Source organism: Penicillium coprophilum (genome assembly GCF_028826855.1).
Source record: "Penicillium coprophilum strain IBT 35676 chromosome Unknown utg000004l_segment0_segment0, whole genome shotgun sequence".
Lineage (NCBI taxonomy): Eukaryota > Fungi > Ascomycota > Eurotiomycetes > Eurotiales > Aspergillaceae > Penicillium > Penicillium coprophilum.
This window is the reverse complement of record NW_026622723.1, coordinates 6,442,149-6,455,658: the sequence shown is the minus strand read 5'-3', so window position 1 is coordinate 6,455,658 and position 13,510 is coordinate 6,442,149. Positions and strand designations below refer to the sequence as shown.

Genomic DNA, 13,510 nt, shown 5'->3' with positions numbered 1-13,510 from the left:
TAGTCATTGTTAGAAAAACGGCTTGTCTCCAATCAACAATGAGTGAGTGCATCTATTGTTGTAGGGCCGTGAGACTAAGTCATTGAGAAATGTCATTGACCAATAGGCACCTAAAGCCTCACCATCACGTCGTTCGTCGAGGCCTTTAAATTCTCCCCTCTGGTCTCAACTTCTCTTTTTCTCTTCTCCTCTCTCTTCTCTTCCCCATCTTCGTCAGTTTTCTTCTTTTGATTCTTCTGCTTCTTCTACAAAGCCGGAGGAGTTTGTGATTCTTCTTGTTTCTCGTTAGTCCCACCCACCCTTCCAAGTAGGCTGTCTACCTTTTCTGACCACCCTGTTGCGTAGCTGTATGTCCAGTCTCTGGATAAACCTGACAAGAACTGTTCCCGCACGTTCGTCGATGCGTGCATTTGCTTCTATTTTTGTGTAAGTCTTTCCAACCCGAGTCTTTGCAACCCATTTCTTCATTTCACACGCATGGTCTCTAACCACTTCCAACGTAGCAGCCATTGACAATTTTTCTGAAGTCTCCGAACGACTTACGTACCGTGTCACCCTTTCCTATTGTGAGTGCAGCTGCCTGTACAGCCAGCCTTTGCAAGTTCCATCTCTAACATCTTTTAAAGTTCATTATGGCAACTCACCAAGGTCCGCCTCGTCGCAACGGGGTCATTGGGTTCAATATGGCGGGCCCCCCAACTCCTGCTATCCCTCTGAATGCTACACCACGCAATGGGCCCATTGGGTTCCAGATGGTGCCTGGTCCTTCTTCCAATGCCACTCCTCTCAATCTCAACAACCAGGGTCCTCCGCACAGGATCACCCCCCTGGTGGGCCCCGACACAGCCCATTCTTCTCCGTTTGGACAAACCAATGTCCACCCAACGCAGCGCGATATTCGCTCGGCAAATGAGATGATTGCCGATGCTGAAGCTGTGATTTCTCGCCAGGAAGCCGAGCTGAGCCGGGTCAATTCCCAGGTGTCAGCTCTGCGATCCCAAGTGGCAGCACAGCGACGCACCACCCGCTTTGTTGATCAACACCAGATGGATGCAATGATCCATCGTTCGAACAATAACCGATCCCGTGACGTTGATGCGCAGTTTCGAATCCTTGAGAATCGACTGGACGAACTCGCAGAACAACTTGAACGGGCCGAGGGCAACAAGACCGCCCTTCAAAAGCTAAATCAGACCCTCCAGAAGGATCAGATAGATGTCCAGGAATTACGACATATAGTTGCCGCAGCAGAATACAGCCAGCGACGACAAGAGCGCCTTGCAGGCGCGGAGAACCGGATGAACGGCCTCCTCAGAACCATGGAAAGAATGCAAGCCGCAGCCATGCAAAACACAAGGGCTAGTCACGCCTACACTCGCAGTGCACTGACTGCTGAGTCTCAGGCCAGCCCTGTGGGTATTGCACGCCGCCATATCATAGGAAGCCAGGAACCAAGCTCCCAGATTCATGCATTTGACATTCACCAGCAGCAAGTCGGCAAGGGAAAAGAACGTGGCCCGAGAACGCTCCCTCGGGAGGAACGCGAATGTGACTTTAGCTCTGATTCTGATGATGAATCTAGCTCTGATTCTGATGAGGACATGAACTCCAAGTCTGATGATGACCTTAGCTCTGATTCTAACGAGGACCTGGACTCCATTTCCGATGAGTCCGATTTGTCCTCGGTGTCCCCATCGGACAGTCTTAGCAATGTTATTGTACTGGATACTCGCGAAACATCACGGGCCGGGACACCCATGAGTATCAGCATTGAGCCCACAGGACATGACCTTGCCGCTGAGTCGCAGATGAGCGACCTAAATGCAATGGTGCAAGAAGCACCAGCTACCACCCTTGCCATCGCTCCCCAGCAAGTGGAGACTTACGACATGATGGAACTTACGAACCGAATGGCCAACCTCGATTTGAACGATCACAACTTTGACGGCTGTATGGCCTGGGAGCCTATGACCACACCTTGTGTCTCAAGGAATATCCGCATGGCTGATGTTGGCGACCGAATCCCTGCGCGTCCCGAACTAAGGGCCAGAATCCAATATGCACGACGGAAGAATCGCTCTATCTTCAAGGGCAGGACAGCACCCGCCTGGGCAGCCTCCACGTATCCGAGGTACCATAATCCCAGATTCAAGCGGCACCGTCTTACCGGATTCAGTCGACGCTTTCTTCCGAGCCATAATCAGCCTCATTATCCTGTGAATACTCAGTCCTCCTCTTCTGAGAATACTCAGCCCTCTTCTTCAGGGAGTGCTCAGCCCTCTTCTTCTGGGAGTACTCAGTCCTCCTCTTCTGAGAATACTCAGCCCTCCTCTTCAGGGAGTGCTCAGCCCTCTTCTTCTGGGAGTACTCAGCCCTCTGCTTCTGAGAGTATCCAGCCTTCCTCTTCCGTGACTCCTCAGCCTTCTGGCTCTGAGAGTTCTCAGTCTCCTCCTGCCGAGAGCAGTCAGCCGGCAGGGACTGTCAACCTCCCTGTGCGGAAGAGAATAGCTGGTGTGCTTGAGCCCAGCCGGGGTGAAGGACGAAGCCACAAGAAGCGAATCACGAGAAAAGTTGTGGTAGCCATTGGTTCGCCTCTACTTTGGCGTTCTGAGGTATACGCGATGAACACAGCCCCGAAAGTGCAAGAAATGAGTGTGCCAGCTGTTTCGCAGCCAGCTCAATCTTTGCATGTTTCGACGGAGGAGGTGCCCACCCAGAGAGTCATGAGCGAGCCAGCTGTTTCGCAGCCAACTCAGACTACTTTGGAAAACACCGAGTCTGTAAATACCGAGCAAGTGCCTACACAGACAGTTATGAGTGAGCCAGCTGTTTCTCAGCCTACTCAGACTGTTCTGGAATACACCGAGACTGTCTCGACCGAGCAGGTGCCCACCACCGCAGCCATGAGTGTGCCAGCTGTTCCCCAGCCGACTCAAGCTGTCCTGGAGGTCACCGAGCAGGTTCCTATCGATGCAGCTTTGAGTGAGCCAGCTGTTTCCCAGCCGACTCAAGCTAATTCGGAGGAAGACGAGACTGTCGAGACCGTGCAGGTGCCCACTGAGGTAGTGACGAGTGAGCCAGCTGTCACCGAGCCGACTCAAACTACCTTGGAGCCCACTTTGCACGAGTCTGGTGTACTTGAGTGCACTATGCTCGGGTCCACTGTGTCCATTCCGTCCGACGAAGTTGTGAATGCGCCTGCTCCTAGTGAGCCAGTTCCAACTGAGTCAGCCCAGACTGAGCCATCGTCAGCTGAGGAAATTCTGAGTGTGCCTGCTGTTACTGAGCCGACTCTGAATGAATCAGATCTGACTTGGCAGACCGAGGATGAGCTTGTTGTTTCGAGCCTGCGGACAGATACTCGCTCGCACCTTGATGCAGTGTTTGCGAGACGCGCGGCAGGGACTCAAGCTCGTCCCACCATCATGTCTTCTTCTGGGGGTCTGCAGGTCACAGCAGCCCCTCGGATCGTCTCCACCTCTTCCCTGGTGGCCAGTCCCGAAGACGCTTCGGTAAAGAATGCCGTTGCAACAGGGACAGATTCCCGTGCGGGGGTTTCGGAAGGCACCAAGAGGGTTGAGGACGCCGAAAACCCGACTCGCAGCGCTCAACAGTCTGCAGGAGAACAGCGGGAGGAAATGGGCGGAGAAGAGGCAGCGACTTCTGGTCCTCAAATGCCAGGGGCTTGGCCTTCCGACCCACCCGCCGTCACTGCGTCTGGCGAGTCAGACATGCAGGAGGGATCGGCTTTGCTGAGGGGGTTGTGGACAGGAGCTCGTCGGCTCTCCTTTGGCGTATTCGGTTTGGTGATGGTGATTCTGCTTTTGTCCCCCCTGTGGGCAGGTCACCTTGGACACCTGGTTTACGCCTTGGAGGGTCCCGATCAGTTCCTGGAGGAACTGCGCTGGGAGCATGGATATGATGTTCCATTCTTGGAGCGGATTATCTTTTGCTTCCTCCGTCGTTTTGCCGGAGATCGGACTTTGTTCGGTTAACGGCAAGTGGTACTGTGCGCGCCCCATCAAGAGGAGGGACGAATGAGCCACCTCTTGATGGTTAATACGATATTACAACAAGGCAGGAAGCTGGCAAGTCCGATGATTGCCACTTCACCTGCACCGGACAGCGGCCAAGGGGAGGGACGAATGAGCCACCTCTTGGGACCGCAACAACGACAATGCAGCAAGCTGGCAAGTCCGATGATTTCCACTTCATCTGCACCGGACAGCGGCCAAGGGGAGGGACGAATGAGCCACCTCTTGGGACCGCAACAACGACAATGCAGCAAGCTGGCAAGTCTGACGATTGCCGCTTCACCTGCACAGCTACAGCGACAAGTGTCTGTTACGAAAGACACTGAAGCAAGAACCCATTGTCTGAGTACTCTTGTTTCCCTCACCCGGGAGGGTGATGAATGATTACTGTTGTCGACGCCCATGACATTTGTCAGGGTACCTGTTTTGAGTTGTGTTCGATCTTCTTGTCCGTGCACCCTTTGGGGTGTTGTATGATTATTGTTGTCGGTTGTCGGAAGACAACATGTACGATTTGCTTGTTTTCCACCCTTCGGGGTGATGTACGATTTCTTGTCGGCCGTCGAAAGACTTCATGTTCGAGTACTGTTTCGACGCCATGTCCGAGTCCATGTTGGCTCCATGTTTGAGTTCCGCGTCGATTCGATGCTTGATTTCGTGTCCGAACATGTCCAATTGCGATGTCTGAGCCCTGGAGTATATTATATTCGGGTATAATTTGTTTGCCTACACCAAAACAAAGTGGGCAGAAGACGTGCAAATTGCACGTTGATATAATTTATGATACCACGATTTATACCACGATCAAGATATACGACCCCGCCTGCGTGTTCGGCGGGCTGACCATACCACTTTGCAACAACACGCCAGCTCCCGGGAGTGGAGAGCATTATATGATCTCCCGGGAGCTGGTTAGATGGTACACACAACACCATCTACATGGTCGGCCTGCTGAACACGAGGCGGGAACAAGAGCCAGCCCCTGGGAGATAGGAGCATCATATCATCTCCTGGGGGCTGGTAATCGCCTGCGTGTTCGGGGCCGACCATCCCACTTTAAGCAACAGCCAGCTCCTGGGAGTTCATACAATGATCTTCACTCCTGGGAGTTGGCAAGATGGTACAAAAAAAAAACCATCTGGATGGTCGGCCAGCTGAACACGAGGCGGGAACAACAGCTCCCCTGGGAGACGATACAAGTCTCATCTCCTGGGGCTAGCTGTTGTTCCCGAGGCGTGCTTGGCAAGCTGGCCACACCACATTCAGTATCAGCCAGCTCCCACGAGCGGGGGAATACTATATGACCTCCCTGGAGCTGGCTGTACGGTCAGCCTGCTGAGCACGCCAATTCAACAATGCCCTAGGAGATGAGAAATTTATATCATCTCCTAGGGGCTATATGCTCTGCCTGTAGAGCACGCCAACTCCTGGGAGCGGAGACCATTATATGATCTCCTAGGGGTTGGCAACATGGTCGGCCTGCTGAACAGGCCGCGTCAACAACGCGCCAGCCCCTGGGAGCGGGGAACTTTATATTTTTTTTTTTCAGGGGCTGTCAACATGGTACAAACAAAAAGCTACTTGCACGTTCGGCAGGCTGACCTGCCATCTCAAACAGTCAGCTCCTAGGAGATGGGGACCATTATATGATCTTCTAGGGGCTGGCAAACACGGCACAAAGATACGGCCGCCTGCGTGTTTGAGAGGCCAGTCGTGTCAATTTGCAGCGATCTCCTGCTCCTGGGAACTGGGAGCATTTGGTGACTGCCTAGAAGCTAGATAACTGCAATGTGCGTCTGGCAACTGGAAGCGATGTATGGAACTGGACTATATTGCGGCATACGGCCATCAGCGGAATCTCATGTATATACTCAAAATGATATTGGGGTCCTTGACATTTTCAAACACTCTCAAAAGTTCATGGCTATGATACACCACAGTATGTGTTGACAGAGTCATTTTTTGTCAATCCGAACATGAAGACAACCCTTTCAAGTCCGGGAGATGCCGCCTACACAGTCAGCAGGCTGACTTTCTTAAATCCACCAATGAGAGCGTGAGCCGCGCAGGCGCTGGCGTCACCCACTCCACTTCCCGCTGAAAGAAGATCACTTATCTCCATACCATACCCCCTCGGGATATCGTTCACCACATCAGTATTAAGCCTACTACTTCAACAAGAAGAGCATCGACTTGCTCTTGACTAGTATTCTGCCCAGGGCTTCGTTTATTTCCAGCACCATGTTTGTGCGATCCGTCTTGATGGGTGGCGCCGCTGCTCTTGGCGCCAGCGCCCTGCTGGTTGTCCCCGAGATGGAATCTAAAGTCGATACGATTGAGGATGGATTTGTCAATATCCAGCCTATGCTTATGCAGGAAGTTCATCATGCGATTGTTGACCTACCCTGCTCGGAATGTCCATCCCGTGAAACCAACGACGAAGGTGTTGTTAGCTGGACGGAGGGCAAACCATCATCACTGGTAAGGACGACTGAATCTAATCATTTATGCGCACTGGCTTAATTAATCTCTACAGACTCTGGATTTCTCGATCGAAGACAACCGCCTACTAGCCAACGGCCGTCAAATCTTCCCACCGGCCCCGCCCATTCCAATTCTTGCTGTGCAACAAAATGAAGAGGGAGAGGACTCCAACCCAATGCCTGTTGGATATGCGCTTGAAATTATGCCCATGGAGGCGCCATCTGACGAGCCGGGCTACGAACTATTGGATGTTCGATTCACTGTTCTCGACCTGGAGACCCACCCAGTTCCTGTCGATACCGTTGCGATCACCGTTCTACAGGATCCCAACGGCGAGCTCTTCATCGCTCGGACTGTTATCGAAAACACCACCCCTGCCTCCGACCGCTTATCTTGGAAGGAGTGCCATGGCAAGGCTAAATGCTTGCAGGAACTACTGGTCTATCGCATCCGGGGTCTCTTGGCTGGCGCGAAGGCTCGTGTGATGGGCATGGCCAAAGCCGGCCGCAAGGGCTGCCATGGCAAATCCAAGGGCAAGGCAATGGGTCATCACGAAGAAGGCCATAGCGGTATGCCTTTCCCTCCCCCGCCTCCCTTCGGAAAGGATGGCCCTGGGCGTGAAATGTTTGGCCCCGGTGGTCACCATGCCCATTCTCACGGCTCCGCTCGTCCCCACCAGCACCACCCATACCACGGCGCCTTCGCTCGTGCCTTCTCTCGCATTGTGCACTTTGTCGTTGTCCCAGCTGTTCTAGGTGTCCTAGCTGGGTTGACTGCCAGTGCAATTGGCATGCTGGTCGGTCAGGCTGTAGTCTTCCTCTGGCGACGCTACCGCGGCACCACTTCTGCGGAGCACAGGGCCGCTTGGGAGGACGGCGAGGCCTCCGAAAAGCAGGGTCTCATGACTATCCCTCGTTCCTCCGAGGAAGTCCTTCCTGAGTACACTGAGCCTTCTGAGGCCCGAGGATCATTCGACAAGAACTAAAGAAAAAACTGTAAAGACCAAAAATCAACAGAAAAAAAAAAAAAAAAAAAAAAAAAAAAAGAAAAAACAAGAAGAAAAGAGGTTGAAAGAGCAGAACAAAGAGCAAAGACCACGTTGATCTTGTTTTCCAACCGAGGCCCGCTGTGTTTTATTCGAGGGCCATTATCAGACAGTTTCAATGGGGCTCAGTTTCACATTTTGAGGATTTCTCAACTGGGCTTTACTACTCCGTACAGAGTGCTCGCACATATACGCAAAGCTCTCTGGGGCTTGCGGACCAGTCAGCAAAAATAATACAAAAGCACAAATACAAAATCCAAATACATTCCTTGAAGTCATCTTTCGACCAAGGACTACCACCAGCCACCTAGGCTGGCCATTCACTATCCATTATATGTCCTTTCAATGATGCACCGGACAACAACAATCTCTCTGACACCAAAGGTGGCTTGACAAGAACAATACCAAAGAAAAAGGGAAAAAAAAGAAAAAAAGTTCTGCCTTCTTCACCCAAGGGCCGTCATCAAGTAAACCAGGCTCCCCGCGCTCAGACCACTGAAAGGAAAGAATAAAGCCAAGCACCAAACCAAAAAGAAAACAAGCCTATGGAACAAGAAGTCTCCCGTTACATTTCATCGGCGGCCATTGCCAGCCAGACTGGGCTTACCATTCATTTTCCAGACCAATGGGCAAGCAAAAACCGAGCCCTCTGACACTGGAGAAACATCGACAAATATCAAAACAAATCAAGCGAATTGTTCCGCTATCGTTTGACCCAGAGTATGCCTGTCATCAGTCATGCGAGACTCTCCATTTCTTTTCCACAGCCAATGCAAAAACCCAACTGGTCATACTGGACTTCGTACTTTTTCGTCAGCAAAATTCACACATGCAATGCTGAAGCTCGGGTCATGGGTCACTCCACAAGACTACGAAAAAGAAAGAAAGAAAGAAAGAAAAATAAATGTCCGCTGTGTTTCGTCTTTCAACCTATAACTATCAATCACCAATCAAACAAGGCTCTACGCATTCTTTTTTCAGGGGCTCTGTGACATCAATATCCACTTTACAAGTCCACTATCATCTTGATCAAGAGACAATACCACTTGTACAGTCTGCACAGTGCTGAGTCAATATTATATACTTGTTCGCTCGGACGAGGATTCCAAAGCCAATTCTCAAAAACCAGTGGTTTCTTTGAGCTTGGTTCTTTCACACCTTGTTCTATTCATACGTCTTATTTTCTTTCCAGTGTTTCTACTCTCATTTCACTTATATACTATTTCATTCCAATTTGTCTATTGTGTTTTTCATGCTCTCTCATCTCAGGCTTGTGCAGTGTTTGTGCAGTAGGTATATGCATGTCAATCAAGCCTCATAAATTGAAACACTGCTAGGTCTTAGGCGCTTCTCTATAGTGTAAGGCTGTAAGTTTCTATATTTGATAGTGTTCAATCCTGATAATGAAGTATGTCACACCAGCAAACATATTGTAGATCACTGTGCTAGGTAACTTCAGCCTTGTTATACATAAGGCAAAGATAATATGCTGGATTCTCTCAGAGATGTCATTTTCTTTTAGGGCTATTGGGTCAGAACAAAAATCGGACAACACCCAAGACTGGTCTGGCGAAAATGAGAAATTCTACCAAAGACTTGATATCTTTTGAAGAATGCTGTGATGCCAAGCTACACATAAGGCTGAGTACAGTCACGTGAAGCCGGCTTCACCACGTCCCCTCTTATCAATCCGACACCAACACCCGACTTGATCCTCTTGTTCTGTAGGCCTAGTCCTCGGCCAAGGATGATTTAGCTTGTACGATGACCCTGAAGCTTCAATTTCAACAACGCACGGGCTTTTTTTCCTACTCCTAGCCCGGATCCGCTCGAGATCCCTAACTGTAGCGTGATCCCGACATCATCGGTTATCGGCTTCAAGACATTCTCACAATTCCCCACGTTCACATTTCCAACATGATACCGTGGTCATCCTTCGTTCAGAAGGCTCAGAGCCTGATTGATCCTGCCAATTTCAACATCCCCGTTCTATCATCGCCCGATCATAATCCCTCCAAAGCATCGCTGTTCCGGCAACAGTTCCGCCTCCCTGATTCCCAAAACCCGCTTCAAGAGATCACCGCCGATCTCGTTCTCCCACTACCAAATTCATCAGCAAATCAAGGAGACGGCTCCCGCAGGGTTGACCGGGCGGGAAACACATACGCCGGTCGCCTGCATTTGAGTGAACGTTTCATCTGCTTCTCAACCCAGCCGACGAGCTTCGTTCCCTCTGCCACAGCGAGTGCGTCGACCACATGGACTGGTCAAACACACGGCACTGGACCATCAGGCAATGGTTTCATTCTCCCCCTATCCTGCATACGACGCGTTGAACGCCTTCATAGCGCCAGCCATGTCTTCTCCCTGGCGCTCACAACATGGAATGGTTTGCTCTTTAAGCAACAAGAACAAAACTTCGCCCCCAGCGCCTCATATTGCAGCTTGTCGGTAGCAGACAGGCCTGCGAACGATTCTGCGACACGCTGAAAAAAGGCCTGCGGGAAGGAATGAAGGAGGTTGACAATTTGCGGACCGTCGTCTCGGATTGTTATTCTGAATATCTGCTTTCAGGTGCAAAAGGAAAAGGACAAGATGGGAATGAGGCTGACACTCGTCAACCCCCGGATGCAGGCCTGGGTCTGATTTTCCGCTACCCTGGTGATGCACGCAAGCTGCGCGATCGCAGTAAGATGAGACTTTGGGGCGAATATTTCCGAGGTAAAGGAGATGATATCTTTATTATATATTCCGACATCTGACTGAGATACTCCAGAAAATGGTCGCAATGCCACTTTGGTTCGCCAACCAACGTTCCACAAGCTTATTAGAGTTGGTTTGCCCAATCGGTTACGTGGAGAAATATGGGAGCTTACATCCGGTTCTCTGTTCCTTCGCCTTCACTCTCCGATGCAGTATCAACAGACATTGGCCAAATTTGAGGGGAAAGAATCGCTTGCTCTTGATGAAATTGAGAAAGATTTGAACCGCAGTCTACCAGAGTATCCTGGTTTCCAGAGCGAAGAAGGTATTGGACGTTTGCGACGAGTTCTCACCGCATACAGTTGGATTGACCCGGAGATTGGATATTGCCAAGCCATGAACATTGTCGTTGCCGCATTATTGATGTATGTTCAGATCCCCAAGCTGCCAAGGCGTCTGCTAACTTGACTAGTTACATGTCAGAAGCACAGGCATTTTTCCTTCTATCCGTGCTATGTGACCGTTTACTTCCCGGTTACTATTCAACAACAATGTACGGCACACTACTCGATCAGAAGGTGTTTGAATCTCTAGTCGAGAGAACAATGCCGGTTCTCTGGGATCACCTCACCAAATCAGATGTGCAACTTTCTGTGGTATCCCTGCCATGGTTTCTGTCCCTCTATATTAACTCCATGCCACTTGTCTTTGCTTTCCGCGTCTTGGATGTGTTTTTCTTAGAAGGGCCAAAAGTCCTTTTTCAAGTGGGCCTTGCCATTCTCCGAGTCAACGGCGAGGAGCTTCTCGAGACACAAGACGATGGGTCGTTTATCTCCGTCTTGAAGTCGTATTTCTCACGATTGGATGAATCTGCTCACCCGAGATCAGAGAATCCCAAGCTACGTGCCATTACGAGGTTCCAAGAACTAATGGTCGTTGCCTTCAAGGAATTTTCTGGTATCACTCACAGCACGATCACCGAGACACGCGAAAAGCACAGGGGTGCTGTGCTAGAGAATATCGAGACTTTTGCAAAGCGTACGTCTATCCGCAACCTTGGACCCGAAAGCAAACGCCTAAGCGTGGATGATCTCGGAACGATATACGACCGCTTCTATGAAACATTGTACCAGTGGGAGCAGCACCAGAGGGTTATTGAGGAAGAGACAAGGCGGCAAGAGAGGAAGAAATCCTCACGCCTTTCCATGCTTGCTCCTCCTGCGGATACCCAAGTTGGCCGAGTTGGCCTTGGTCCCAGCCCTACACACATGGATTATGATGCTTTCCGGGAGTTCTTAGCCGCCACATCCAAATGGGCGGTCGCTGACTCCCCTGGACCATCGAGAAAAGAATCATCATCAGGGAGATCGGCTCTGTGGGCAAACCGCAGGCAACCGGCAGACCATGAGTTCATGCAGCGTCTCTACCGCAAGTGGGCCACAGACCCCGAGGAGGGATTAAATCTCCAAAATGTGGTGAACGGTCTCGCCCGTCTGAAGGGGTCTCCCGACATTATGAATAATATCAACTATTTCTTCGACCTGTACGACGACAGTGGAAATGGCCAGGTTGATCGTGAAGGGATCTTGAAAATGTCCGAGGCGCTGTTATTCCTCTCCCGCCGTGGGTTTGAGGGCACAATCACGGCTACACCATCTGTGGAAAATCTAAATTCAGGAGACCGCGATCATGCCGATAACTCGCTCACTACTGACGAGAAATTCCTCGGTAGTGTCAGCGCATTCATTCGTCGCTGTTTCGAATATGCCGACCCCAGCCATCCAGAGAATCAAAAAGCGGTCCAGCAAGATGCAACGGCGGAGGCAACTGAAAAGCTGGACTCATTTGCCATTGGCGACGACGATGACGAAGAAGAAGATTTGATTGATGTTGATGATGCCAAATCCACCAACTCGCCAGCACCTCAGTCAGCCAAGTCTACCACCGCCGAATTAGACAATAATGACCACACCCACTCAACATCTGAGTCCGCCAACCCGGCTCTCGATCCCAACAATCCCCTGCATATCACTCTCCCTACTTTCCGAATGGTTGTCCTCGCCGACGAACTTCTAGAGCAATTCTTTGAATCCTACTTCCCTCAATCCTTCCACCTCTCCGACCATCCCCACCCCGCGGCTCTGGCCGCATCTTCCTCAATGTCTTCCAACCTCACAACTTTCTCCAACCTCAACAGCATCCGTTCCTCCGGACTTGCCGCCGGCTCAGCCCCTGTCGCCGGCGCCTCGGGAGGCATCGTGCCCCCAGGCAAGGGCCTACGCGGCGTCCTCGACAACATCGTCTCAGATGGAATTCGCATGGCAGCCGAAGTCAAAAAACGAATGGACGAGGCACAGCGTGACCTCGAGCGCAACGCTCTAGGTCGCGAGGAAGATGAAGACGATGAGGACGACGATGACTATCCTCGTCGTGAGAGCAGTGCCGTTGCCATCCCTGGCGGTACCCCTAGCTGGGGCGCTGGCGCATATGGCGCTGATACGGAGCGCCGTAGTGTCGTCCGTGACGCTGACCGTGACCTCCTGGAAGGAGCTGAGGTGCTTGACGGCGGAAAGGAGGAGAGAACTTCTCTCTTGGACGGAAATGCGGATCATGCTCCTCGCAAGGTCTCCGGCTCTGCCGCTCCTGCTAAGGGCCGTGGCTCTCCTACAGCCCGGGATGGGGAGGTCATGAGCAAGCTCGTCGAGTTCGAGTCATGATATTCTTGCATATCAGCTCATGTCATATAAAGTTTTCTCATCGCCGATCTTTTGGATTAGATCAGCGTGCGATTTTGTACTACAACCCCTGGTTTGGATTTTTGAATTCATCTTCCGGTTGCGTGGAGCCCCTCGGATTAGAAATGGATTTTTAGATTCCCTTTACAAAGAACCTACTATTGGATCGTTTCTTGTTTATTGGGCATATGGATTCGATGTAGCACTTTCCATACTTGTACTAAATGTTACAGGGTATTTGCGATTCACATGAATATGTCGAGATCAATAGATAGATTTGAGACCTATATTTCCACCAACAATATCAAAAGTTCATAAGGGCAAAGTTGCCCATAAACGAGAAGGATTCCAAATTCAAAGAATCGTCAAGTCATGAGATGTAATGACGTTTTCTATGTACAACAAGCAGGCTAGAACGACCCCAGGAGATGGGTGGAAGCGGTCAGGCACCACCAAACTTTCGAAGTAGAAGTAGAATGTCGTGTGGTGACGACGTAAGAGAAGAAGAA

At 50.9% G+C, this 13,510-nt stretch overlaps 4 protein-coding genes across 4 annotated transcripts; all 4 read left to right on the top strand.

Moving 5' to 3' along the window:
* Nucleotides 1–632: 632 nt before the first annotated feature.
* On the top strand, nt 633–3,995 carry N7500_006871 (uncharacterized protein; the record flags this gene model as incomplete). The annotated part of the gene is made up of 1 exon (XM_056678015.1): nt 633–3,995. One exon carries the CDS (start codon nt 633–635, stop codon nt 3,993–3,995), a length of 3,363 nt encoding a protein of 1,120 aa, XP_056533015.1.
* Nucleotides 3,996–4,177: 182 nt separating this feature from the next.
* N7500_006870 (uncharacterized protein) lies at nt 4,178–4,360 on the top strand (the record flags this gene model as incomplete). Its single annotated transcript, XM_056678014.1, has 1 exon — nt 4,178–4,360. The coding sequence occupies one exon, from the start codon at nt 4,178–4,180 to the stop codon at nt 4,358–4,360; it is 183 nt and encodes a 60-aa protein (XP_056533014.1).
* Nucleotides 4,361–6,275: 1,915 nt separating this feature from the next.
* Nucleotides 6,276–7,503, top strand: N7500_006869 (uncharacterized protein; the record flags this gene model as incomplete). The annotated part of the gene is made up of 2 exons (XM_056678013.1): nt 6,276–6,515; nt 6,571–7,503. 2 exons carry the CDS (start codon nt 6,276–6,278, stop codon nt 7,501–7,503), a joined length of 1,173 nt encoding a protein of 390 aa, XP_056533013.1.
* Nucleotides 7,504–9,480: 1,977 nt separating this feature from the next.
* On the top strand, nt 9,481–12,983 carry N7500_006868 (GTPase-activating protein; the record flags this gene model as incomplete). Its single annotated transcript, XM_056678012.1, is given in 4 exon segments — nt 9,481–9,952; nt 9,967–10,284; nt 10,340–10,691; nt 10,739–12,983. The coding sequence occupies 4 exon segments, from the start codon at nt 9,481–9,483 to the stop codon at nt 12,981–12,983; spliced, it is 3,387 nt and encodes a 1,128-aa protein (XP_056533012.1).
* Between the last annotated feature and the right edge of the window lie 527 nt (nt 12,984–13,510).